General features: G+C 37.8%; 1 protein-coding gene across 1 annotated transcript; it reads left to right on the top strand.

The window, feature by feature from the left end:
- Window positions 1-108: 108 nt before the first annotated feature.
- Window positions 109-24,638, top strand: olfml2a (olfactomedin-like 2A). Its single transcript, XM_084087269.1, has 8 exons — window positions 109-441; window positions 16,623-16,886; window positions 17,984-18,091; window positions 18,175-18,354; window positions 19,012-19,279; window positions 20,719-20,967; window positions 22,573-22,758; window positions 23,368-24,638. Exons 1-8 carry the CDS (start codon window positions 373-375, stop codon window positions 23,970-23,972), a joined length of 1,929 nt encoding a protein of 642 aa, XP_083943395.1. The 5' UTR covers window positions 109-372; the 3' UTR covers window positions 23,973-24,638.
- Window positions 24,639-27,402: the final 2,764 nt, after the last annotated feature.

Genomic DNA, 27,402 nt, shown 5'->3' with positions numbered 1-27,402 from the left:
CAAAACACAAATGTCCTTGTGGCACAGAAGTGGTGCCAGTGGTTCCCCTCCTTACACTGGCACAGACCGCGTGTCCGAGATGGGGATGATGATGATGATGATGATGGTGGTGGTGGGTGTGTGCGCGCGTTTATCACAGATCTGCGCGGAGCAAAGCTCGAGCTCGAACTGCTGCTTATACTGAAGTTTCGCGTCACAACATACACAACTCTGCATGGCACCGACCTGTAATCATGGAGCCGTAAACCTGTGTTCTAGCGGATCTAGGCTCATAATTCCAGGCTGAGGATACAGGTGCTTTCAGAGACGCCAAATCATATCATCAGGTGGAAGGTGTGCATTAAAAAAGGGACTTGGGTTAGTTAATGAAAAATGTTGATCTACGCAAGTATTTTAACATATATGCTTCTTTTGGCCAGAGATGCAAGGGCTATGAATAAGGTAAGAGGCGTTTCATTTCGTTTTATTTTGAACAACAAATAGATACATTTTACGCACAGATTACGCACAGCTTGCTAAACACGTTTTTTTGCAGTAAACATGATTATTAGTGTATGATCTCGTTTCGATTACTTGACAAGTGCATTTATCATCTGATTACTAGATTCGTTTGTCTTTAATATTGGCATGCCATTCGTTTGTTGCGCATGGTGTTTTTGGCAGAGTTGAAGACTGGACATCAAACCTTCAGCCAAATTATGAAGAGCAGACAGTATTTTCTTGATTTTGCAATAGTGCTGGATCATGGGAGTGCCTGTATTTGTAGCATTCGTGAGATTTTGAAATGGAAGGTCATCTGGGGATTGTGAAATAACGTGTCCTAATCAGCGTTAATGAAACGTGAAATTCCACGAGGTCAAATGCATAATGTTAATCTGACTTAATAAAGGATTCTGAAGGAACATGAAATCTGTATTAAGTCATTATACACTACCGTTCACAAGTTTGAGGTCAGTACGTTTTATATAGGCCTATATAATAATATTTCACAATGTCTGTTTTACTGTATTTTTGATCAAATAAATTCAGCCTTTGTGAGCATAAGAGAAAAACATTTGAAAAAATCTTACCAACCCTAAACTGTTGAACGGTAGGCCTATATTATATTATATTATATTATATTATATTATATTATATTATATTATATTATATTATGCCCCGGTTTCATAGACAAGGCTTAAATCTAGTCCCAGACTAAAATGCATATTTTATCTTTTTTAAATGAAAGCAATGAAACTTTCACTGATCTTAAATCTTAAATGTCAGTTGCCATTGTTTTTTCTCAAGATGCAACACCAGTAATGTTTTTTTTTTATTTTTTTTATTTTTTTAAGGCACGTTTATAAAAGCTTTCTTAAATGCCCTAATTGAACTAAGGCCTAATCCTGGTTTAATCTAAGCTCTTTCTGTGAAACCGGGCCTATGTATTAAATAATCGTTCTGGTGACAAAGATACACTAGTCAGTTCCAGACACCAGTCCTTGAATTTGATTGGCCAAGCGGCTTTCCAGGAATGCTGATGTTTAGTTCAAAGTCACTGGGATTTGCATCACTCGACTTGTCCGTGTTCACGGCGTTCCAGATCAGACTATGCAAGTGGTGCAACTGGACAGAAAAGCCCATATGGGAGAAGGGAGGTTTTCACAGTCAGTTTCACAGACAGAACATTCAGTATAACTCAAACAACACTTAACAAATATGCTTTCTCACGCAATCTCCCCTCCCAAAGCGGCATACAGGCAACATATTTTGGCACATATGCCCTGGCCTAAATTACTCCTGGCACTGCCAGAACATTCCAGTCTTTAATCCTTGAGATGGCATGGCAATATGATTTAATTGGCATTTTAGACCCCTGACCTTACTCTAAATCCAGTCCAGGCCTTTAAGGCTAAAACTGTGAGAACTGACCACAATGCAGCTTGCTTTGATAGTTTTAATGCACAGTGCACCTGCAAAACACCACCCTGAGTTGTAAAGTAGCCGAAGTCCCTGTCAAAGCTCCCTAATGTATTTATTTTGCTCTGTTTGTCCCTGTTTTAGACTCAGATGAGTCAGTTTATCAAACCTCAGCTGTGTTAACAGTGCAACTGAGGCTGCAATTACAACCAGAGACAGATGTCCCTCAATAACGTTTTTGGACAGACAGCACAGCCGTCATTTCCTTTGAAAACCACGACATTTGTTTTAAAACTGACCCTGATAGGGTGTGTGAGTGTGTTTTGGGCTTGGTGCCTAGTATGGTAATTGGAGTCGAGTTCTGCTGGGGTTAAAAACAATATATGTCTGCTTACACAGCTGTAGCACTTAAGAACAGCCCTGTCGGTCCCACAGAAACATGCCCTACCCTCTTATGACTGGGTGTGAGTGTGTGTATGTGTGTGTGTGAGAGAGAGAGAGGTCTTGACTCATTGTAAATGATAGTCACCAACTCAGTAACCCTAACTAATCGTGTTGTTGCAAATTTTTTTTTAAACGTCTTTGTCGTTGGTTAAATGTGTGAAAAGGTGAGGAGGTTAAACAGCATTGGCAGCAGGGCTGTGATAACAAAAACCTGTTATGTGGGATAATTAGCTGAAAATTTTGTAAAAACCACAAATCTGCATGTTAAAAAAAGCTCAAACTGAAGAGACAAGAGAATTTGTTTGTTCTTCAGACTTTTATCTGTCACCTAGTATAGAGGGTTGATGAACTTTTTTTGCATTTTCAAGAACATGTTCGATGGAATAACTTATTTGGTAAAAAAAAATAAAAAATAAAAAAAATAATCAAGCAAAAAGTGTAATTCATTCTAAGTGTCTAACTGTCTAAGTGTTGTTATTGTTAACTTAAACTAAAACTAGGCTATTCAAATTAATTTGCAGTAATTAAAATAAACCTGAAATGAAATATAATGAAAAACTAAAAAAAAACTAAAAAAAAAACTAACTGAAATAAATAAGTTGAAGTCCTAAAATGAATAAAACTGAAATAAATAAAAAAATCAATCAAAAAGTTGTTCAAAATAAAAGATATTTAAATGTTAATAAATGCTATAATCGCAATTAATACTAAAATAATACTGTAGAATACACATCTCTATTATGAGTAAAAAAGCAATATATATAAATATATAAGGATTATTAGGAACACCATACTAATACTGTGTTTGACCCCCTTTCGCCTTCAGAACTGCCTTAATTGTACGTGGCATTGATTCAACAAGGTGCTGAAAGCATTCTTTAGAAATGTTGGCCCATATTGATAGGATAGCATCTTGCAGTTGATGGAGATTTGTGGGATGCACATCCAGGAAGCTCCCGTTCCACCACATCCCAAAGATGCTCTATTGGGATGAGATCTGGTGACATTTTAGTACAGTGAACTCATTGTCATGTTCAAGAAACCAATTTGAAATGATTCGAGCTTTGTGACATGGTGCATTATCCTGCTGGAAGTAGCCATCAGAGGATGGGTACATGGTGGTCATAAAGGGATGGACATGGTCAGAAACAATGCTCAGGTAGGCCGTGGCATTTAAACGATGCCCAATTGGCACTAAGGGGCCTAAAGTGTGCCAAGAAAACATCCCCCACACCATTACACCACCACCAGCAGCCTGCACAGTGGTAACAAGGCATGATGGATCCATGTTCTCATTCTGTTTACGCCAAATTCTGACTCTACCATCTGAATGTCTCAACAGAAATCGAGACTCATCAGACCAGGCAACATTTTTCCAGTCTTCAACTGCCCAATTTTGGTGAGCTCGTGTAAATTGTAGCCTCTTTTTCCTATTTGTAGTGGAGATGAGTGGTACCCGGTGGGGTCTTCTGCTGTTGTAGCCCATCCGCCTCAAGGTTGTGCGTGTTGTGGCTTCACAAATGCTTTGCTGCATACCTCGGTTGTAACGAGTGGTTATTTCAGTCAAAGTTGCTCTTCTATCAGCTTGAATCAGTCGGCCCATTCTCCTCTGACCTCTAGCATCAACAAGGCATTTTCGCCCACAGGACTGCCGCATACTGGATGTTTTTCCCTTTTCACACCATTCTTTGTAAACCCTAGAAATGGTTGTGCGTGAAAATCCCAGTAACTGAGCAGATTGTGAAATACTCAGACCAGCCCGTCTGGCACCAACAACCATGCCACGCTCAAAATTGCTTAAATCACCTTTCTTTCCCATTCTGACATTCAGTTTGGAGTTCAGGAGATTGTCTTGACCAGGACCACACCCCTAAATGCATTGAAGCAACTGCCATGTGATTGGTTGATTAGATAATTGCATTAATGAGAAATTTAACAGGTGTTCCTAATAATCCTTTAGGTGAGTATATATATATATATATATATATATATAGATAGATAGATAGATAGATAGATAGATAGATAGATATAGATATATATATATATAGATATATAGATATATATATAGATAGATAGATAGATAGATAGATAGATAGATAGATATATTAAAATACATTTTAATGTATTTAAAATAAATTAGTAAATACAGACAAAAAAGCATCATGTCATTGATAATAAAAACAAGGTTTGTAGTCACTAGAGTAGATTTGTCATGGTAGTGATTTCAAATAATTGTTTTATTTAAATACATGCTATTGAACATTAAACATAAAATATACTATCATTAGCACATTATGCCAAAAATGAATACTGATCTTGGAAATGATGCAAAGGAGACAAAGATGGAGGAATGAAGAATTATAGAGTTGATGCTAAAACAGAAGAAAAAGTCTATCGGTTGTAGTTTCTTGGGACATATACCTCACACAATGCCAATCAAAGACTCAAGCAGTTCCTGTTTATGAAACCGTCGTAACACTTCTACCGCAAGATTTAAACTAGGAGTAACCGGGAACATCTGTGTCCCATTTAATGCGTCACATCTTTTACCGAGCCGTCACGGTAATGATGGCCATCATAGCTGAAGGGCTGTCATATTTTTATCCAGACCAGACACTGAGCCTCAGAACGCTGCAACAATGCCAATATTTTTTTATATAGACCTTTACATAAGAGTTGATCTTTGACCTCGGTGTGTTTAGTGAATGAACAGGAAATACATTGGTTGTGTGGTGAGCAAGATCTGGACCTTTGGTGGCCCTTCTGTTGGCAGCTACTGACCATCCAGAACTATTATAACTCATGGTCTGCCACAGCAGATGATGTTTGGTTAATGTTTATTTGCCAGCATGAACCCGGGCTATTTGCAGCATATTTGCGTAAAACATTTGGGTTTCTCAACATTCATTTTCAAGTGCTTTCTGCACTCTCTGTTAAATCAACAAACGATTGTAGTTTTTTGATGTTCGCTTTGAACAGATGGGGTTTGGAAGTAAAAACTCCATTCATTTTCTCCATTGGGAAATTTTTTAACGTTATCTTATAAACCTTTAAAGACAGACCTACAAGGTTGTTAATCGATGATATTCGCTTCTGTTGAAGCTGCCTGCATTATTTCAACTTATTTTTTTAAATAATTGTGTTTAACAGCAGAATTCATGGTGAAAAACTGCATTACCCATGATGCTCTACAGAAAATTCCACCATTTAGAGAGCTGCCACAAGCAAAATGCGCTGAAAGTTACTAAGCACTGCCCACTCCCATGACGCACCTGCGAATGACGCAATTGAGTCGGTCTCTTTATGCTCTCAAAATACTTAAATATTGGGATATATTTAAATGCATATTCTGCAATGAACTCAAAATATATAATGTAATCAATATTTTTTAATTAATAGTTTAATATTTCTCCATCATTTTTAATTCAGTTTTGTTGAACGCAATGCTTCATGGGATTGTATTTCTTTCCTAAAGCCGTTGAGTACACAGTCTTGTACCTTTGTATTTTTGTCCGGTTTTCAAATACTTTTTTGCTTCAAATCAAAGTTTGTATGTTGTGATTCACCTCAGCTGATTTTATTGGTTCATGGCTTATAATACTTTAATAAAAACTTTTTAACGCTATGGGAGTAATGAATGGAAAAAATACTTCCGGAACCAGCGCCGCTGAAAAAGTGGGCGGGCACTGTTGCACTCTATAGAACAGATAGTTCTGACTCTAAATTCTGATTGGATAAGCCGTGTTCAGAACCAATGCACATTCTATTTTAATGCGGCAAGTTGCCTGGAAACCATAAACAGCATACACACTACATAAACAGCATTAGAATAATGAACCATGGGTGTGTCTCAGTTGGCTCCAGTCAGAAGTTCGCTGAAACATTGCTCCATTCAAATTTCCTCAATGCACTTTAAAAACTAGTGATCATGCTCAGATGCATGATAAACAAAAGTCATACAAATCAAATCATAACAAATCAAATAGGAAGTGTTATAGCATTGTTGATACTAAATAACTGATGTCTTAATGCACAAATTACGTAATCGTTTTGAAAACTGAGTCATCAGTGCCCCAATGATTAATGTATAAAACCTTTCTGGTGCCTGAATTCATGTTCATACCATACAGGGTAACATCACTCATTTGATCTCAAGAGGCACAGTAGCATTTGACGCTTGAGACTACGGTCTTTAGTGTCCTTGTTATCGCGCCTGCCTTCCATGCTGGAGACGCCGGTTTGAGTCCCGCTCTGAGCGGGGCAAGTAGGACTGGAGGGGTTACACTAGGTGGAGATATATCATATATTACTTGGCCAAAGAGCTGGTTATGCTGGTTACACTTTATTGAACCATTGGTGGTTTTCATATGCAACTTCATATGCACTTGCGGTCTTGTGCCATTTTGGGTTTCAGAAGGGTGTGAAACCCCTTTGTGACCGTTATTCGCACTCGATGCTCAGAGAAAGATCTTAGGGTTCCATTTGGGACAGGGCCAATGCTGTTGCTGTCACAAAGAAGAGCAAAACAACTTTGCCTCATGTCTAAGAACACCTGGCCCTATCTTGCACCCAGTGCAATTGACTTTGTACACCGAGTCATGTATCATTCCTATTTTGCACCCGACGCACAGCAGACTTTTCCCTCGATGGACGCACGTAAATTAGGTAATGAACTTGCACTCCCGGAGGGTGGTTCAGCGAAAAGAGGAGGCGTGTTCCGGCGCAAACGTTCCCTGGTGCTATTTTGCAGTTTCAGAAAACAATTCTGCCACAGACCAGGAAAAACCTAGTCTAAAGTCAGTGGCGCGTTCAGATGCTATTTTAAGGGCACATGCTTGGCCATAATGTAACGTGTGCAGAACGCGCATACACTTTGCTTATCTCATCTACACAGACGCAGCAGTTCCCATTTTTGCAAACCATACATAATTACAAGGAAAAATATTCCACACGAGGGAAATCATTGTGGTGTCCATGAAGATGTGAAAAAATAGGCATAAATCTAGCTTACACATTTACCCAAATTATTATACGCCTGTTTAACTGAAGCTTATTTGGGTGGGTTTCTCCATCCCCAATGTTACTTCTCTGTGTTTTACGGCCCTGACGAGAACGTCGGTCTCCTCGGCTGTGAACCGCTCCTGGCGTGCGCCTGGCAAATCCGCTGTTGTAATAGCAAACCGCCATGGAACAAGCACGCCTGCTCTTAAAGGGAATGTGAGATGACTCTCTGATTGGTTTATTTCAATTTTTTTGATTTGCAGATAGCATTTGTTGTGCTTTAAAGAAGTACACTTATTTTGATGTGTTTTGATGAAATTGAAGTACTACTCAAAAACACTTAAGTTCAACTAATTGCATTTAATATAAATGTAAACTATAATCAATTTTTATTTAATTGCAATTTACATGCAATTAAGTGTCGGAAAAACATTACATTCCGTTCGCACAAGTATATTCTTTTATTGCCATAAAAAGTAATCTTTTTAAAAGTATGCTAAAGTGTACTTCTTTTCACAAGGGGACACAAACATGCAATGATTACATGTACTAAAACCTTAAAAGAATGAAAAAATCGTGAAAATCGTTTGATATGCAAAAAAAGCTTGTGTTATAATCAGATCGCATTGAATGAAATCACCGTATCTGAGATGCAGTCTGATTCTGTTCAGCGTGAACCATCTGTTTGACTTCCTCAGCCAGAACGTCTCGCATCTCTTGGCTGTGCCGAGAGCATGAAGAGTTTGAGGTTCAGAGAGAGCTGTGACACATAAACACACTCATCTGGAATGTAGCTGTGTGTCCCCAAAATCAACAAGTGCTCACTAAGCTAGTTTGGGGCTAATTGACACGTCTGTCCTAATGGCATGTGTGTGTCTGTGTGTGTCCTGTTGGAATGGAGTGATGGAGAGGTCTGTGTCTTCAGATCTAGATTCATTATTTTGTCAAGTGTCTTCAAGGCTGTGATAACCGCAGTTGATTCAAGTAATACAATACTTCTGCACTGATATGTTTTGCTATTTTTTACGACATTGATTTATTATCAGTCGTTGTCAGTCTTTTGTGACCCCGGGAACACCACCCAGACTCTCAACTAACACGGGATTAGATTCTCTTGGTATGCTAATGTTGACTCTTTTGCCATGTCCTTGATTCATCAGGTCATCGTATTGACAGAAAGATGTCAAGATACGCCATATAGAACAGAAAGATTTAAATTTCATGACAGAAGCAACCAATTCATCCAACAATGATAGAATAGTCTAGATAGAATAGATAAATAGTTCTTTTTATTTCAGTCTTTTAAACCAAATTATCTACAATATTCACCAGAATATAACCTTTTTAACCACAGATAAATTATATTACTATATATTTTTTCATGATATGATATATATATACACACACACACACAACTGTTCAAAAGTTTAGGTTTAAAAAAAAGAAATTAAGAATTGATCAAATGTGACAGTAAAGACGATTTATGTTTCAAATAAATGCTATTCTTTTGAACTTTCTATTAAATTCTATAAAGGAATCATGAAAAAAAATCATGGTTTCCACAAAAATATTAAGCAGCACAACTGTTTTCAACATTGATAATAATTTAAAATATATATATATTGAGCAGCAAATCAGCATATTAGAATAATTTCTGAAGACACTGAAGGATGATGCTTAATGTTTATTATTATATATATTTTTTATCTTATTATTTGTTTAGCAGAATAATGAAGGCACACTTGATATGAAGCGTGACCCTGGTGCACATCAAAGAAATGTATCTTTGAAATTTCAGAATGCTCTAGACAGTTCCACGTGTTTTTTTAAGTGTGGGATCATCTTGAATTCTAGCCATAAACTTGCTTTATTGTTGTTTCAAAGCACTAGATTAAAGGGAGAAGATGAGCCGGCCATTGACAACACCTCATTGAAACAGAGATCAGACTCATAACCTGAACTACTTCACCAGGCATGGGGTTATTAGGTTAAGAGGCCTTTTCAGGAAAGCGGCCAATGTTGACAACTGCTCCTGCCAAGTATTTTTGGAAAAACAACTATCTTATCTCAGGACAGCAGCCCATTCCCTGTTTGTTCAGACTGAAGCACACTGGTACAGTTAGACCAAATGTCAGTGTAGCAGGTTTAGATAACAAATGTGTTTGTTTGCATGACCTGGAACTGTTGGAATGCTGTTTGTTTAATTGATTAGACCTAAATCTGTGTGGTTAAGACCCTGTTTTAATGTGCACTTACTGGACAGTTAATTTAGTGGTTCATTTATGTGGAAGTAAAATAATGACAAATATCTTTAAAAAAAAAAAAAAAAAAGTGTGTGAAATTTTCTATTGAAATACAGCTTAAATGTATAACCATGCTGAATTTTGCACAAAAAAAAAGTCTTATTAGAGCAGTAATTATTATGTTTCTAGCATGTTATATGTTTCGACAATGCAAGAGTCAAGCACTCTGTAAAGTCTCCTCCAGCACATCCCAAAGACTTTCAATGAATTTAAGCCTGGACTCTATTGAAGCTTGTTTCCTCCACAGAATAAAAAAATAAAAAAGGTAATTGCTTTTCATCTCACAATTCTGACATTTTTCTTACAATTGTGAGTTTACATCTTGCAATTCTAACTTTTTATTTCAGAATTGCGTGAAATAAAGTCAGAATTGCATGATATAAAGTCTCAATTGCGTGTTATAAAGTCAGAATTGTGAGATATAAACTCGCAATTCTGATGAAAAAAGTCAGTATTTTTTTCCTTAGAATTGGACTTCATAGAGTAACACAATTGCAAGTTTATATCTCACAATTCTGAGAAAATATGTGAAAATTGCGTGTTTTTTTTGTAAGAATTGCGAGATATAAACTCCCCATTGCGAAAAAAAGTCAGAATTTAAAAAAGTCTGTTTATTTCTCGCAATTGTGAGTTTATAACACACAATTTTGTTTATATCTCGCAATTCTGACTTTATAACGTGATTGTGAGTTTATATCTCGCAATTCTGACTTTATAACATGCAATTGCGATTTATATCACGCAATTCTGACTTTATATCTCGCAATTCTGAGAAATAAAGTCAGAATTTTGAGATGTAAACTCGCAATTGTGAGATAAAAAGTCGCAATTATCTTTTAAAATGTTTTATTCTGTGGCGGAAATAAGTTTCCATAGGATTCAGAGGTCCCAATTCATGTGTGAAAATGATTATTCATGCTCCCTCCCAACCATTCTTTCACAATTTGAGCCTGATGAATCTTGACATTGTCATCCAGAAATATGGCCATGATGTGTCTTCCTACATGGTTATTTAAGAAATGAAAAGCTACACACTCCTTCAATTATGGGTAGAAGAACTTTTGTCAAACATATAACATGCTAGAAACATAACAATCACTGCAGTAATGATCCAATCATAGACTCTATTTAAATCCAAACAGCAACTTTTTTGGGTGGGGGCAGTGTATAATACATATGTGTATGTATTGGAGAGTGTTTGGGAAGCTATAGAGCCTACAAAGAACTGAGTATGCCTTGATGCCTGATGCACACACCAAAATGACCATAACACATTCTTTCATTCCAGTTAACAAGGGCTCTTATTGTCAAAGCCCACTAGGCCTTATAGACACTGCGTGCGTGTGTGAGTATGATTGCAAGTGTTGCTGGACTTTTCACCTAATTAACTCGTTTAGCCATTCTGGTAATTTCAACAGAGGATAAAATGTATTTTTGAGAAGTTGGGCAAATTACTGTCAGATTAAATCTTTTTAATATCCCCTATCAGTCTGAGCTTACACAAAAGAACAGCAAAGCTTTATTAAATCCTTCCACTTCAAGCTGACAGCTCAGTTTCTGCGTGGCACCCCGTGTGCATTATTGTGTGGTTGTCATGGAACTACCGGTACATGATTAAAGTCTCCACAAGGACTTGGACTTTAAGCCTTGTTAATATAAGAGTTTTGATCTGTCAGTCCAGGTAATTAACTGGCAACTACAAATGCATTTTAAGTCTATAGTATTGGGATTCCCTGCCCATAATATGAATAATTTACTTTAAATTGTAATAACTACATTTAACCATCTGGCAGACTTTTTTTTTCTGGTTCTGATGTAAATGATTATTTAAAGGGGTGATGAACTGAGAAATCAAATTTTCCTTGAGCTTTTGACATTTAAGAGCTCATCATACTATAAGAATATCCTGTAAGTTTCAGAACTGAAAACTTCCTTGTTAGTCCAATAAAAGCTTTTATTTACACCAAGCACAGCGAACGACAGGTTTTTCAAAGTGGGGATCTATGACGTCAAAGGGAATCAAACACCACCTCCGCAGAAGAAGATCAACGCCTACTTCAACACTGCCCGCCCACCGATTCGCGCATTATATGAAACTCATTATAATATGCAAAACTGTTATCCAATCATAGCAGTGGGCGTTTACTTCCAAGTCTTCAATGCGGCACGCCCATAAAAACCGATCGTTTCAGGAGCTAGGCTCAAAACCAGGGTAGAAAATAGCCTATTACTTATTAATTTTGATGTTTTTGAATATAAAAACCAAGCGAACATCATAAGTTGACCTCAGACAACAATATAAAAAAAATTAAAAAGCCAGTTCATGATATAAAAGATATAAATTTAATTTATTGAATATTAGCATGGACAAACGGCCATATACAGTCTACTTACGCCTAAAGCGCAACTTATTACTTCAGAAGTAGCGTAGTGCATCATGGCATAGCATAAATATCAGCAGTACGTCGCATTACTCACATAAGTTGTGCTTTAGACTAAAGTCGAATCCGTATGTTCCATTGGCCGGAAGCTAGTTATTTTACTTAATAAAGTTTTAAATATGAATATTTTTCTTACACAAACTCATGGCTTTGCTTCAGAAGGCCTTTATAAACCCCCTGGAGTCGTGTGGAGTTCTTTTATGATGGATGAATGCACTTTTTTGAGCTTCAATCTGATGGTTACAATGGTTGCAATCCACTGCCATTATAAAGCTCGGAAGCATCAGGGTGTTTATTAATATAACTCCGATTGTATTCGTCTGAAAGAAGAAAGTCATATACACCTAGGATGGCTTGAGGGTGAGTAAATCATGGGGTAATTTTCATTTTAAAGTGAACTACTCCTTTAAGGCTTGTTAGTAAATGGCCACTGTTATGATTGGCTAACGTCTTTAGCCAACGTCTTGGCTAAAAAATATCCATATAAACCCCTTATTTACAGCAAAGCATTACAAAATCGTTTTGTTGTGGTTTACAATGTAGCTGCTGTCAGATCCAATACAATTGGCTACTTTATCTGTCAACAGTTTCTTTGCAAACAAACTCTCCTTTACAATGTGCCGCGTTTACAAAACAATCTGTTGTCAAATTCTTAAAACATACACCACATATACATATAATATATACATATTATCCTTCTAGGCGATCTCTGACACCATTAAAAGTAAACTATCCACTTGTTCATGACGTTGGTATATCCTTCTGAACTCTGTACAGAAATGAGCAAATGAGCTGTTTAAACAGGGGCGCGTCAAAGCGAATGTTCCTTTACTCTTCCATTTACAATTGTCTTGCGCGTGCCGTGGAGTGTCAGAAACTGAACATGCGTCTGTATACTGTATCCGGTGTAGACAGCGTCAGTGATTATAATGGGTTTCTCTCCGCTTTTGACGCAACGTGACGCTCACATCCAGTGTATGTCTTGCTCTGGAGGAAGTCATATGCAAATGTGTTTGCCCGTGTGATGTCATAAGTCACACTATATGTAAGCGAACCGTTTTTGACGTGATTAAATAAATGCTTTGTTTATAATGAGGAGGAGGTTTTAAGCTATAAAACTTGCAGTATATATTTGAATGGTATAAAGACCTCTTATATGTCAAAATATTAAGACAAATTTTATTTCTTATGTCATGACCCCTTTAATAAACGTTTGATTTTAATTGTAAAATAAAGGCAGCTTGGGGTAAAAGTCCCCAAAGAACCTAGTAATACAGTTTAGGTTGGTAGATATAGAGGTGATAGTGATATGGCCACAAAATTTGTCCTCATATGCTATTGATATAGCATTTTTATGTATTTATTTATTAATTTATTTTCATTTTAATTCATAAGTAGTATTTAAATACTCACTTTTCAAAACCTCTCAAGTTTTCTTTCTTTCAGTGTTTTTTATGGCATTTTTTTTCTCCAAGCTTTTGTCTCAAAAATTTATGTTATAGGATTCTCATGAGATGAAATGTTTAAATTACCTAAAAAAAATAAACCTTTAGACATTGCACATGATGACCTCATGGATCAGGACAATGTTACAGCACATAACAACAAACAGGTGTTTAGGTCTGTGGTGTCTTTTGTTGCTATTTATTGTTTTGAGAGAGAAAAAAACCCAAGAGTTCCTTTTACCCCGCTGAGCCTTTGGACCCATTATACCCGACTACGTGGCAGTTGCGAGATCAGACAAATGGATGTCTCAAAGACAGAGCGGATCTTATAATAAAGAATTTCGGAAAGGCTGAAATCTTTCACTGTCTGTAAGCAGTTCCATATGTGCTATGGCTGGGCATTTATAGAGACCTCTAAATCTCAGTACAGATAGAGGACAGGCCTGAGCTCTTTGGGCAATCAGTCAGAGAGCAAAAGGGCCAAGATGGAGGTGGAGCCCGATGTCAATCAAATACAGTAGGGTTTTTATATAGGGTCATACTGTCTTTACATATTAATGCCAACCAGAAAGGAACGTTTCTGATGCACTGATGTACTAAAGCTGTCATTGAGACTATAGTGATCTTAAAGAGATAGTTCTTAAAGAGATAATTCTGTCATCATTTACTCACCCATATGTTGTTCCAATCCAATTTTGGACCCCATTGACTTCCACTTTATACACATAAACAATTAAAACATTCTTCAGAAAATCACCTTTTGTGTTCCGAAGAAAAAAGAAAGCCATACAGGTTTGGAACAACCGGTAACTTGGAACTTAAAGAGAAAGTTCACTCAAAAATGATAATTCTGTCATCATTTTCTCACCCTTATGTTGTTCCAATCCAATTTTGGACCCCATTGACTTCCACTGTATGCACATAAACAGTCGAAACATTCTTCAGAAAATCACTGTTTGTGTTCCGAAGAAAAAAGAAAGCTGTACAGGTTTGGAACATCCGGGAACTTGGAACTTAAAGAGAAAGTTCACTCAGTAATGATAATTCTGTCATCATTTACTCACCCATATGTTGTTCCAAACCAATTTTGGACCCCATTGACTTCCACTATATACACATAAACAGTTGAAGCATTCTTCAGAAAATCACCTTTTGTGTTCCGAAGAAAAAAGAAAGCTATACAGGTTTGGAACATCCGGGAACTTGGAACTTAAAGAGAAAGTTCACTCAAAAATGATAATTCTGTCATCATTTTCTCACCCTTATGTTGTTCCAATCCAATTTTGGACCCCATTGACTTCCACTGTATGCACATAAACAGTTGAAATGTTCTTCAGAAAATCACCGTTTGCGTTCCTCCACAGAGCTTTGAAACAGGGTGAGTAAATAATTCATGTTTGGGTGGACTGTCCCTTAAAGCAAAGCAGAGCTTCTGTCAATCAGTAGAGTAGAGTGTTTGGCCACCTAATTCATATTCATGAGCCAAGGAAATAAGGTTTTGTAACTTTTCAGATCATTCCTACAACCCTTTCTTCAGTACATACTCAACAGCAGCAGGTTGTTTTGGCAGCCTGAGAAAAAAAACAGCACATCTGCGCATCATTTACTTCTTTCTTAATTGTATGCCGTCATTGCGCTTTTGTTCGTTCTGTGGTTTCTTCCCCTGTGGCTTGACATATTCCTTTCGCTTTTACTGCTACTGTTCATGAGGCTGGATTTATTAGTGCTGTCGGCGTCAGGCAGGTATAACAAAGGCAAAAAGCTCCTCATCTTTTTGAAGTGCATGTGGTAGACGTCTCAGAGAGCACAGCACCATATATGGACAACCTCCATATTCAACAACACCTGGCTTTCATGATGCTTCATATCATTCTAATTATTGCTTTATGGCACTAATACATACTCTGTAAATGATATTCACATGTATCTCACTGGATGTCATGCAAGGCTGTTATTGAGAAATGAGAGAAGTTCTGTCAAACTGTGAGGTGCTGCAGGATGTGGTTTAAAAACAAGTTGTTTATGGGAGAAGGTGCAAATCCACTCAGGTCCCATCACTGTGCTGAATTTATGGGAATCTCAAGCCCCAGGCCGTCTTCAAAGCCAGTGCCATGGTAAAAGCTATAGCGCTAACTCACAACAGATGTGTGCGTGAGAGAGAAAATCAGTCATTTTCTGTATCTTCTCCAGAGTTAGTAGTCTTGATTCATAAAAAGTAGATCGATTTTTATGTTTTGTGTAACTTGGAACTTCAGATAAGACTTTAAACGTATAGGCTATGTAAAATGGCACAGATCCATCAAGTAAAAGTATGTGTTTATGAAGGTCTGGTAGGGAGTTGAAATTGTGGGCAAGTGTTATAGGGCCTGGTAAAGTTTCACTGCAGTGGGTTCCTCACAGGCCAGAGTGTAACGGCTGATCACTTCCAGAGCGTCAGGGTTCAAGCCGACAGACAAAGTCTGTTACGGTGAATTAAAGTGCAGAAAGACTTGAATCTGATGATTGAAGAGGGGCGTGAAAGTGTTAAACTTGTTTTGTTCGCAATTGCATCACATGTCATTCTGCTAACTCTTGAAGGATGTATGTTGATCTTCATGTTTAGGCTGGATATGATAAGAATTATTCCATATTTTTTACACATAATTCCAAAAAACATGTTTACACCATATTGTATGAATATGACAGTCATTCAAAAACAAGATAATGTGACAGATAAAATGTTTATAATGCTACAAAAGATTTCTATTTCAAATAAATGTTTTCCTTTTGAACTTTATTTATCAAGAATCCTTTTTTTTTTTTTATTAAGCAGCACAACTTGAATTTATAATAATAGGAAATGTTTCTTAAGCAGCAAATCATCATATAGAATTATTTCTGAAGGATCATGTGACACTGAAGACTGGAGTAATGATGCTGGAAATTAAGATTTGTCATCACAGAAATAAATTAAATGTGAAAATATATTAAAATTTCTTTCAAAAACATTAACAACCCTAAACTTTTGAAGTGTATAAAAGTTCTATTGTAAATGTGTTTTATATTTTTTCTTTGACGTTTGACTTTCTCACATCGTCTATCTCTGTCAGATTTTTGGTGAGCCGGAGCCGGTCCGGATGATATCTGAGGGTTCAGACTGCCGCTGTAAGTGTGTGATGCGGCCGCTGAGTATTGAGGCGTGCACGAGGCTCAAAGACGGAAGCTTGCGAGTGGATGATTTTTACACTGTGGAGACGGTGAGCTCAGGCTCTGACTGTAAATGTTCTTGCACGGCTCCGCCATCCTCACTCAACCCTTGTGAGAATGAATGGAGAACAGAAAAACTCAGGAAACAAGCTCCTGAACTACTCAAGGTAAAAAAAAATAATAATAATTTTTGCTATGTGACTTGATTTTTCATTCTAATCTAAACAAAAAATTTTGTTTAAAAGAATGTTCCAGTTACATGGCATTTTTAGTTGCACTATAGCCACCAAACTGAAGGACATTTTTAAAAGAACTGAAATGGGGATTTGGATCGTACCACCTCAACAAATCTGTTACATTTATATTCACTCAGTGATGAACCAAAAAGTAATGTTTAAAACACTATTTATTTAGACACATTTTAGTAACAGCATAGCAAAAAAAAGGCAAAATAAAATACATTTAAATAAAAGAAGCTCACATATTTAGTTTGACTTCTTGAGGTCGGTCAGCAACTTTTTATGAAGGTTAACTTCTTTTCATGTACCATTTTTATTTCCATGCCTTTGACATTTTTAAGATTTTGAGGCCATAATTTGTCTTTTTTTTTTAGATGCTCTGGCCTTACTGTGACATTTTTGAAGATGTTTAAGCCTTACTTTGATTTTGTTTTTAAAATATTCATGCCTCAATTTGGCGTTTTCAAGATGTTCAGACCTTAATTTGGTATTTTTGAAGATGTTCAGACCTTAATTTGGTATTTCTAAAAGATGTTCATGCCTCAATTTGGCGTTTTAAAGATGTTCAGACCTTAATTTGACATTTTTAAAAGATATTCAGACATTTATCTGCCATTTTATTTAAAGATGTTTAGGCCTTTTATAAAGCTGTTCAGGCCTTAATTTGACATTTTTTAGATATTTAGGCCTGAATTTGTACCATATTCAAACGCAAAATAACCTCTCTACTGGGAGTCAAAAAAATGTTGTTAATGGAAAGCATGGCACAGATGCTGTTGGTTACAACAGAAAATAATATTGACCCCTCAACTGGTAAAAAAAAACAAACAAAAATAAAACACATGGACAGAATTAGGTTTTTTTTCCTAAATGAAAGTCAAAATGGTTTTCTGTGGTAATCAGCAGCATGATGCAGATGCTGTCCACAGTGCTCAAAAGAGCAGTGTCCAAGAGCCATGCCGATATGGTTTCATATTAAATATTATATTGGCTTAAACATTCTTTATTATCCTGTTTGTGTTTAGCTCCATTCCATGGTGGATCTGCTGGAAGGAACATTGTACAGTATGGATCTAATGAAGGTCCATGCCTACATGAACAAGGTTGTGTCTCAGATGAACACATTAGAAGAGGTAACCATCAGATTGTATATGAAAGATTCAAGCTTCAAGGAAATTGCCAGAAGTATGACACTGTTTTGATGATCTCTTCATAGACCATAAAGACAAACCTTACCAGGGAAAATGACTTTGTGAGAGACAGTGTAGTGAATCTGTCTAATCAGCTAAAGCGCTACGAGAACTACTCTGACATCATGGTGAGCATCAAGAAAGAGATCTCCAGCCTGGGACTGCAGCTGTTGCAGAAAGATGCAGCCTCTGACAGTAAAGCACAGGTAACACACATGGCCCTATCATACAATGTGGCGCCAGGCCTGACGCAAGTGCTTTTTTGCTAGTTTCAGCCTGACGCAGTTATCATTTTCAGTTGGCGCGTTGCTATTTTGAGGCAACTGAAATAGATTGCGGCATTTACCAACTGAAACCTGAAGTCAATGGCGCAATATTTGTATGTTAGCGCGTTGGTAATATGCGCCTATAGGCGGGTCCAGAATGCACGTACACTTTGTCCCGTAGATGTCTGCTTGTGCGCTTTAACCCCGCACATCAGCAGTTCCGTTTCCTCGCTAGAGAAGCGTTCAGTTTTTCCACTTGCAAATTCCGTCATATAAATAGCGAATCCGCCATGGTGCGAGCACAACTGGCTTTTAAAGGCAATGGGAGACTCTGATTGGTTTATTGTACGTTACACTTAAAACACACCCATTACTCATTAAGAGAATAGGGACAACCCTTTTAAACCATGCGCCCGGTGTTTTCCCGTCGTTAAACTAGCAAAAGTGGATTCGGACACGCCCTAAGTGCACTTCCGTTGTGCGCTTTAGACCATGCGCTTAGGTCGTTAAAATATTGCCCACGGTTTCTCCAACACAATAGCACACATGCACAATTGCACAAGATCAGCCTTGTAATTCAAAACTTTATGATTCCAGGGCACAGAAAGTAAAAAGTCCAAGGAGGTCTTAAAACCACCCAACAAGAAACCCCCAGCTGTCAAACCTCCACCCAAACAGCCTAAAGAGAAACCTGTCAAGCCCAAGAAAGAGGCTCCTGCCAAAGCATCAAAACTTGCAAAGCCAGACCCCACCTCCAAAACCAAGACCTTAGTCCACCAGACGGGAGTCATCAGGGGGATCACATACTACAAAGCGTCCAGGACAGAGAACTCTGAATCACATTCAGCAGGGAGAGGAGAGAGAGGTATGGACACCATGCACATCACATCTGTGTTCAATTAATGTGTTCTGAAAGCCACTTCAGTATAGTTCTACCAGAGTCGAGTGCAACTGGCTTAACTGTGGGTGATAAAATGGGTAAAACACATCGTAGAGACTTGAGGATGAGATGTTTTGATTGGACCAGTAAGCAACCACCTATTTTTTATTTCTTTTTTCATATTTATATACTGCTTAGCTGAGTTTTAGGATAGTTGTTTGCAGCTGTACCCTTTTGTGACCCACGGCTTTGAGAATGCTACAGTGAACCTGCAAATAAAACATTACAAGCAGAAAGTTGAGAGAAACATTTTATTGTTTATATTCCACAAACCTCTAGTAAGACTGGATCTCTGACATATTCTCTATAAAAATCCTCCAAAATCCCTTTCCACTTATATCTTATTCCTTGTTAAAACACTGTAGTAATTGTGAACACCAGAATAGCCCATGGTTAGGAAAATGGGTTTCCTTTTCATGAATCTGGACATGAAATCTACAGTATAGTCGTTTTATTCGTTTTGCTTTTGTTTTAAAGGTTTAGTTCACCCAAAAATGAAAAGTCTATCATAATTTACTCACCCTCAAGTTGTTCCAAACCTGTATGAGTTTCTTTCTTCTGCTGAACACAAAAGAAGATATTCTGAAGAACATGATTAACCAAACAGTTGATGGACCCGATTAGTAATACTATGGAAGTCAATGGGGTTCATCAACTGTTTGGTTACGGACATTCTTCAAAATATCTTCTTATGTGTTCAGCAGAAGAAAGAAACTCATACAGGTTTGGAACAACTTGAGGGCGAGTAAATGATGACAGAATTTTCATTTTTGGGTCAAAATCTATCTCTTTAAATGCATCTCTTGAGTTATTTTAGTGAAAGGCTGGTCTGTATTTCTTTATTTCATCAGCATTATCACCAATAACTTTCCTCTGGGATGAAATCATTTACATTGCTGTCTAAAAAAACATGACATGAAGGGAAGTGAAAATAATCAAAAGTTTGTTGAGGTGTCCTAAACTATTACAGTAATGGTCCTGTGTCCTTGAATGACAGATGGCAGTGATGGTGTGTGTATTAATATCTGATGTACTCTCTCCTGCGCTCATGTCCATATGTTTAATGTTCCAGACGGTCCCACAGTGCAGGAAGAGAAAGCTCAGATTAGGGTCTCTCCACTGACATTGTCTTACGGAGATCTGTTGTACATGGCATGAGATGAAATGGATTCAGTGTAGGAATGTCGAATCCAAGCATTGCAGGCAGAGACTGGGTTACAATGCAGGAAGTTTCTTCGAGTGCAACATCTCATTAATAATTCTTTTGATGTGAGGAATCTGAAATGCTTGGGGTAAAACTTTAGGCCAAGAGTTGTAATGTTCCTTTCAAACCCTCCCTGTCTTTCTCTTACTGCTCTTTTCAGAAAACCCAGCCAAAACTCACACTGGCCACCAAACCGAGGACAAAAGGGGCTCCGAGCTAGTCTTGGAAGCCTCTGAAATAACGTCGACTGTACCGCCAATAACAACCACCACTACGCTTGTTGCTGTGACAACAACAAGCACCACACTAGCAACCACCAGGGAAGTGCCAATCATGAATTCAACCTTGTCAACACCAGCTCCAGAGAAACCAATGGGCAGTGGAGGAAAGACGCATTTGCACAAAGCAGGTACAATTTATTTCGCCTAACTGAAGAAAGTTTTGCCACATCCAACTGTTGACTTCATCAATGCATTGGCACAGGGAGTCAATGGGGCTGTAATCATTAGGAGATAGGGCTAAGTGAATCTGTGAGTCATCTGCATAGCTGTGGTAAGCAATTTGGTTCTTTCTCATTATTTGGCTCAGTGGGAGTATGTACTGGTTGAACAGGAGTGGCGCAAGAATTGAGCCTTGAGGGACTCCGCATGTCATGGATGTCCACTCAGACTTATGGTCTCCTATACTCACATAATAACCTCTCCCTCTTAAGTATGACCTGAACCATTTTAGGACTATCCCAGAAAGCCAGACCCAGTTTTCCAGCCTGTCAAGAAGTATGTTATGATCGAAAGTGTCAAATGCAGCACTGAGGTCGAGTAGTACCAGAATTGATGTTTTGCCTGAATCACTATTTAAGCGAATATCGTTTATTATCTTTATGAGCGCTGTCTCTGTGCTGTGATGTGGTCGGAAACCAGATTGAAAATTGTCAAAGTATCCATTTGAGATTAGGAAGTTGTTCAGCTGATTGAAGACAACTTCTTCAATGATCTTGCCTCTGAAAGGGAGATTTGAGATCGGTCTATAGTTGCTTAATATGGTCTTATCCAGATTGCTCTTTTTCAGGAGGGGCTTGACAACTGCAGTTTTTAAGGGACTTTGGAAAAGTCCCAGAGAGAAGTGAGGAGTTTATCACTTCTAGGAGAACTGCTTCTAAGCAGTTTAACACACTTTTGAAAAAGGAGGTGGGGAGTGTGTCAAGGGCGCAGGTTGATGTTTTAAGGTGCTGTACTGTTTCTTCCAAAATTTTAGCATTCATTTCTTCGAAATCAGGCATAGTAACTTTCTGAGGATGTGTTCTGATCTGTCTTACCTCAGTACCACACAAGGATATGGGGATCGCCTTTCTGATATTTTAGATTTTCTCAGAGAAGAAGGAAGCAAACTCATTGCATTTGCTGTCTGAGAGCATTTCACTGGGAATCTGGCTTGGGGGGTTTGTTAGACTCCAGTAGCAAAAAGAGTGCGTGTGTTATTTATGTTTCTGTTTATAATATTTGAGAAGAAAGTCTGTCTAGCTTTGCCTAGTTCCACATTGAAAGCATGAAGGCTGTATAGATGTTATAATGGACTACAAGTTTTGTCTTCCGCCACATGCGCTCAGCTTTACTACATTGTCTTTTCATATTTTGCACATGCGCAAAAGAACGATAAAAAGACGCCACACTGTTATACGGAAGTAAACACGGAGGACATTAAAGCAAGCGATTACGTTTATTTATTGTGTGATCTGCCGCGGAAACCAGCTAATTTAAGCACAGGCAATATAAAAAAACAAAGACGAGGATACAAAAAAAAGAGAGTTTTTAAACATTTATGTTTTGCTTGTATATAGAGCTGTCACATGTAATACTTGTCAGCTCTGACACATCACTGTCCTTCCACTGAATGCCTTTCGCAAACACGTCGGGAATGTAACATAAACATATATATACACATATATACACACACATTCTCTAGATTTTCATGGGATATGTGTAAAATGGAATTTTATGTATTATTATTTGAATAGGTAAATCTCTAGACTGCGAGGGCACCCTTGCTTCAGTGGAGATTCCAGAGAAGCATCACAGTTATGGACGGAATGAAGGAGCCTGGATGAAAGACCCAGTGGCCAAAGACAACAAGATCTATGTTACAAACTACTACTACGGCAATAACCTGGTGGAGTTCCGCAACCTGGAGAACTTCAAACAAGGTAAAAACAGTCAAAAACAAAGAGGGGTAAATTCATTAAACAACTGTGCACCTTTTCCATGGCAGTTTACAGCAGTAATTCTTGTTTGCTAATTATGTGCAATAAAATAGCACTGTACCATAACTATTTGAATTGGTGAAATGTCTCTTTTTTATGTAAATTATAGATTATCCCTAATTCACAAAAGTTTTACATTTTATTTTATTATGTTTTATTCATACATTTTCTTAAATCATGTTTTTTTTTTTTTTTTTTTTTTTTTTATCGTGGCAGCAGTAATTGAATGAAATGATTAATCATGGAGAAGAGCTAAAACTAGACATATAGCAAGACCATGGCATTTTTGAGAGCCAATTCAGGTGTCAGTATTGCAGTGTTGGGAGTCCTCAAAATCTGTCCTGCTACATGGAGAATCGCACTGTGAAAAATGGCATTCAGCGAAAACTTTAGTACTGATTTGTATAATTTCTTGAGAATTGGGTGTTAAAACACTGCAGGCAGTAAATTCCCCCATTATGGTTTGAGTTAAATGCAGTTGAGAATAGGTATGAGAATATTCATGATGGCCTTTATTGTGTAACTAATAACAAATTGTATCATAATCAATAGGTCGCTGGAGTAACCTTTACAAGCTTCCCTACAATTGGATAGGAACTGGTCATGTGGTCTACAATGGTGCCTTCTATTATAACAGAGCCTTCACCAAAAACATCATCAAATATGACTTGCGCATGCGCTACGTGGCAGCTTGGACTCAGCTTCATGATGCGGTCTATGAGGACACCACTCCCTGGAAATGGCGAGGCCATTCAGACATCGATTTCGCCGTAGACGAGAGTGGCCTCTGGGTGATCTACCCAGCGCTGGATTACGACTACTCGCAACACGAAGTCATCGTCATCAGCAAGCTGGACCCAAGCGACCTCTCCATGAAGAAGGAGACGACATGGAGGACTGGGCTGAAGCGCAACTCGTACGGAAACTGCTTCATCGTGTGTGGCGTGCTGTACGCCATTGACGTCTACAACCAGAAAGAGGGCGAGATTTTGTACGCCTACGATACGCACACGAACACGGAGGCCGCTCCACGTTTGCCGTTCACAAATGAGTACGCCTTTGTGACCCAAGTGGACTACAATCCCAAAGAAAAGGTGCTGTATGCATGGGACAATGGCCATCAGCTGACCTACAATGTTCACTTTGTTGGCCAATGAAGGTCCAAAATCTGACGCGGTGGGCGTTTTCGTAATTGGGCCTGGTGAATAAGGAAATACACCATTTATAGGAGCACATTGTTTTCTTTATTGGTATAATGATCGAGATGAGGTGTTAAAGTGAGTCAACGTTATTTGGGAATATATTTTTACCCTCAACTAAAAAGTTTAAGGACTTGCATGTCTCATTTTCTATGTAGTTCATTATCAGTCCCCAAACCTTTACCACTGTAAATAGGGGTACAGTTAAGGATACTGAACAATTATAAAGTGTAACCTGTTTTACACAGCTTTGTGCCATAATGTTTATTCTTACATTCAAGATTTGCGAAATGTGTTGTGAAATCATTTAACAGCCAAATATCATTTAACTCTGTGCCAATCAAATTTTGGAGGGGTGGGATGTTAAATGTTATGTAAATTTCATTATTTTAGTTATTCATTTTGTAAAATATTAAATTCTCATTGTAAATATTTTGTGGTACAATATTACTATTATAAAGCTCAGATTTATCACCCCCAGATATTTAAGATTGTAGTCACTCAATATAAGTGGTTACTTATGATTACTCCTGGATGAGTTACAATGTTTTGTATGTTGCATTTACAGTATGTGTAAAATTTCACATTTTGTGTAAAATAGTTCAAATAAACTTTCTAAAATCAGTTGCTGTGTTTTTACTTGATAACACGCAATGTAATGTTATGCAATTTGCACTTCACTATGTGGTATACTGTATAATACAGTATGCAACCATACATAATTCAGATACAATAAATCATTGTCACTTGACATACATCTCCCCACCTCCAGATGTCTGACATTTTAAAAATGTTGCAACATATGATTGAAGACATAGACATAGTGAGAATAGTGGGAAAGGCATAGTGGGAAATAACTTTAGGTCAGAGTGTACAGTAAGATTTAGATTTATGGATATTTATATTTCTGTGTGAAAAAGCAGTACACTTTAGCAGTACTTATTATGAAAATAATATACTTTAAAATAATATACTTAAGCACAAACTGAATGTGATGTTTTTTTTGACACTCAATTGCATGTTAACAGCAAATAAATAAAAATGTGTAATAAAAGCAACAAAAATAATTCACAGGTAATCCATAAAGTTTTAAGAAAACAAATATTATTATTGACAAAAAGGTATCCAAAAATACTGTTGAGCCAGAATTCCATAGGAAATGAATACGGGTCAAATTTGACCCCCTTTATGCATTCCTGTGGCAGTGATACATTTTTTTTTCATCCTATGACCAAGAAAAATGAAAATTACATTGATGAGGGTCAGAAACAAGTTTTTTTCTGAAGAATTCATGGAATATCAAATAAATAAATATTTTCAATGAAAAAATATTTCAAAAATCACAGCATGCTGTCAACCCAATTTGACCCCCTTTATGCATTCTAGGGTTAAGAATCATAGTCAAGAAAGTGTACTCTCTTTAAGTACACTTTAATTTCATATTATATTATTAGCAAGAATTTGCTAGAATATTAAGATTTGAAGTACACTATACAAACGCATATTTAATTGCTTTTTCACCAAGGTGAATCCTATGGGCCCTATCTTGCACCCAGCGCAATTGACTTTGTACACCGACGCATGTATCATTCCTATTTTGCACCCGCGCACAGCAGACTTTTCCCTCCACAGACGCACGTCGGTAGCCTAAACTAGGAAATACACTTGCGCTCCCTGGGGCGGTTCAGCGCAAAGAGGAGGCGTGTTCCGGCGCAAACGTTCCCTGATGCTATTTTGCAGGTTTAGAAAACAATTCTGCCACTGACCAAAAAACCTAGTCTAAAGTCAGTGGCGTGTTGCGCATGTTATTCATTATGCTATTTTAAGGACGCATGCTTGGCCATAATCAATGTAGCTTGTGCACAACGCGCATGCACTTTGATTCTCTCATCTACACAGAAGCAGCAGTTTTCATTTTTGCAAATCATACATTATTACAATAGATAGATAGATAGATAGATAGATTTATTTTATTTCACGTTACGCCCAAACCACACCTATGAGTAATGTAGCTACTTCAGACCAACCCATTTTAGATTTGCGTCGGGCGCAAGAGTCATTTATCCCACCGGTATAATAGCAACAGCGCATAATTCTGTCATCATTTACTTTCCTTCATTGTTCCAAATCTTTCTAGCTCATAAACCTAAAAGATGATAATTTGAGACATGTCTTGTGTCCACAATGAAAATCGATGGGGTCCAGGGTTGTTTTGGACCCCATTGACTTTCAGTCTATGGACAAAAACAGTAAAAACCACACAGAACACCCTATAGCAACCATATAGTAACATGCTCAAAACCATTAATAACACTCTTTGTTTTCAGTCAGAAAATCAGTGGGTGTTTATCCACAAATGGCATGCATATTTCTTGTCTTCCAGGTCTGAGGTCACATTCATTCTGTCTGAGCAGGAAAGAGGAAACCCAGATATAAAACCCAGAAGTGTTTTCATGAGGTCATTGTTGCGTTTGGGAGGTCTGGGTGTGGTGATGATTGACTGACATGACACGGTGTGTGTGTTTAGATGAACTCAGGAGAGGTACAGAATTGTTGGTAGAACAGGGCGGAGGTTCTTCTTTAATGTGTGGAGTCTTCGCATCTGAATTAACCCACAAGACACTTCCCCGTGAGCCAAAATCTTGCACAGCAGAATTTCAAGCCAACATCAGTACTCCATCAGTGATGCACAAATAAACCGCATTTATCTGTTAGCTCGAATGCTCAGCAGGATAAGAATTTGTTTTATGTGAAAGCCACACTTGGAGACTTGCATCTCTTTGTTAATATGGGCATCAATACATGTAAGACCTCACTAGCAACCCTAATAAAAGCTGCAGGTTGTCATATTTGGTGCAGGATGTCATTAATATGATTAAACTGAGAAGACAAATGAGCCGTGGCGGGTTAGTGTTGTGCAGCTCCAGTGTCCCAGACCCCCTAAAGGTCCTCTTGGCTTTCCTACAAGTCGCTATGTGTATCGGAGAGTCTGCTCACCCTTTCCAATACACACCCTAATCCAAATCACTGTGTTGGGACTTCAAGTCATCTATTCCTTTAAAAACATTAAATAAACAGATTTTGAAGCCACTGAACACTCATTTCCTGACATGCAAGAACAAAATGTCACGATGATCAATACATTCTTGAATTTTGTACATGTCTGTTTACTCAAAGAGGGGATTTCCATTCCAGCCCAGCAGAGGCTTTGACCTTCACTACAGGCATAACTGGATTTTGTTGAGTTTAATGAAGCTCATTGAGGTTGTTTTCCACAGCAGTCCTTAATTCAGTTCTCTCAGAATGCTAAGGCGTACAAAACATAATCTGAAGGCTGACCGCAAGAGGATTGAAACTCATTATGACAATAACACTGCTAGAAGCCCCC

Source organism: Abramis brama, assembly GCF_963993115.1.
Source record: "Abramis brama genome assembly, chromosome: 16".
Lineage (NCBI taxonomy): Eukaryota > Metazoa > Chordata > Actinopteri > Cypriniformes > Leuciscidae > Abramis > Abramis brama.
This window is presented reverse-complemented; position numbering and strand designations above follow the sequence as displayed.

Excerpts from the sequence above, each read along its gene's own strand:
- olfml2a (XM_084087269.1), top strand. The coding sequence starts at position 373 with ATGTTGATCTACGCAAGTATTTTAACATATATGCTTCTTTTGGCCAGA. Across the intron at positions 18,092-18,174 it reads AGATGAACACATTAGAAGAG|ACCATAAAGACAAACCTTAC; the intron begins GTAACCATCAGA and ends ATCTCTTCATAG. Across the intron at positions 18,355-19,011 it reads CCTCTGACAGTAAAGCACAG|GGCACAGAAAGTAAAAAGTC; the intron begins GTAACACACATG and ends TTATGATTCCAG.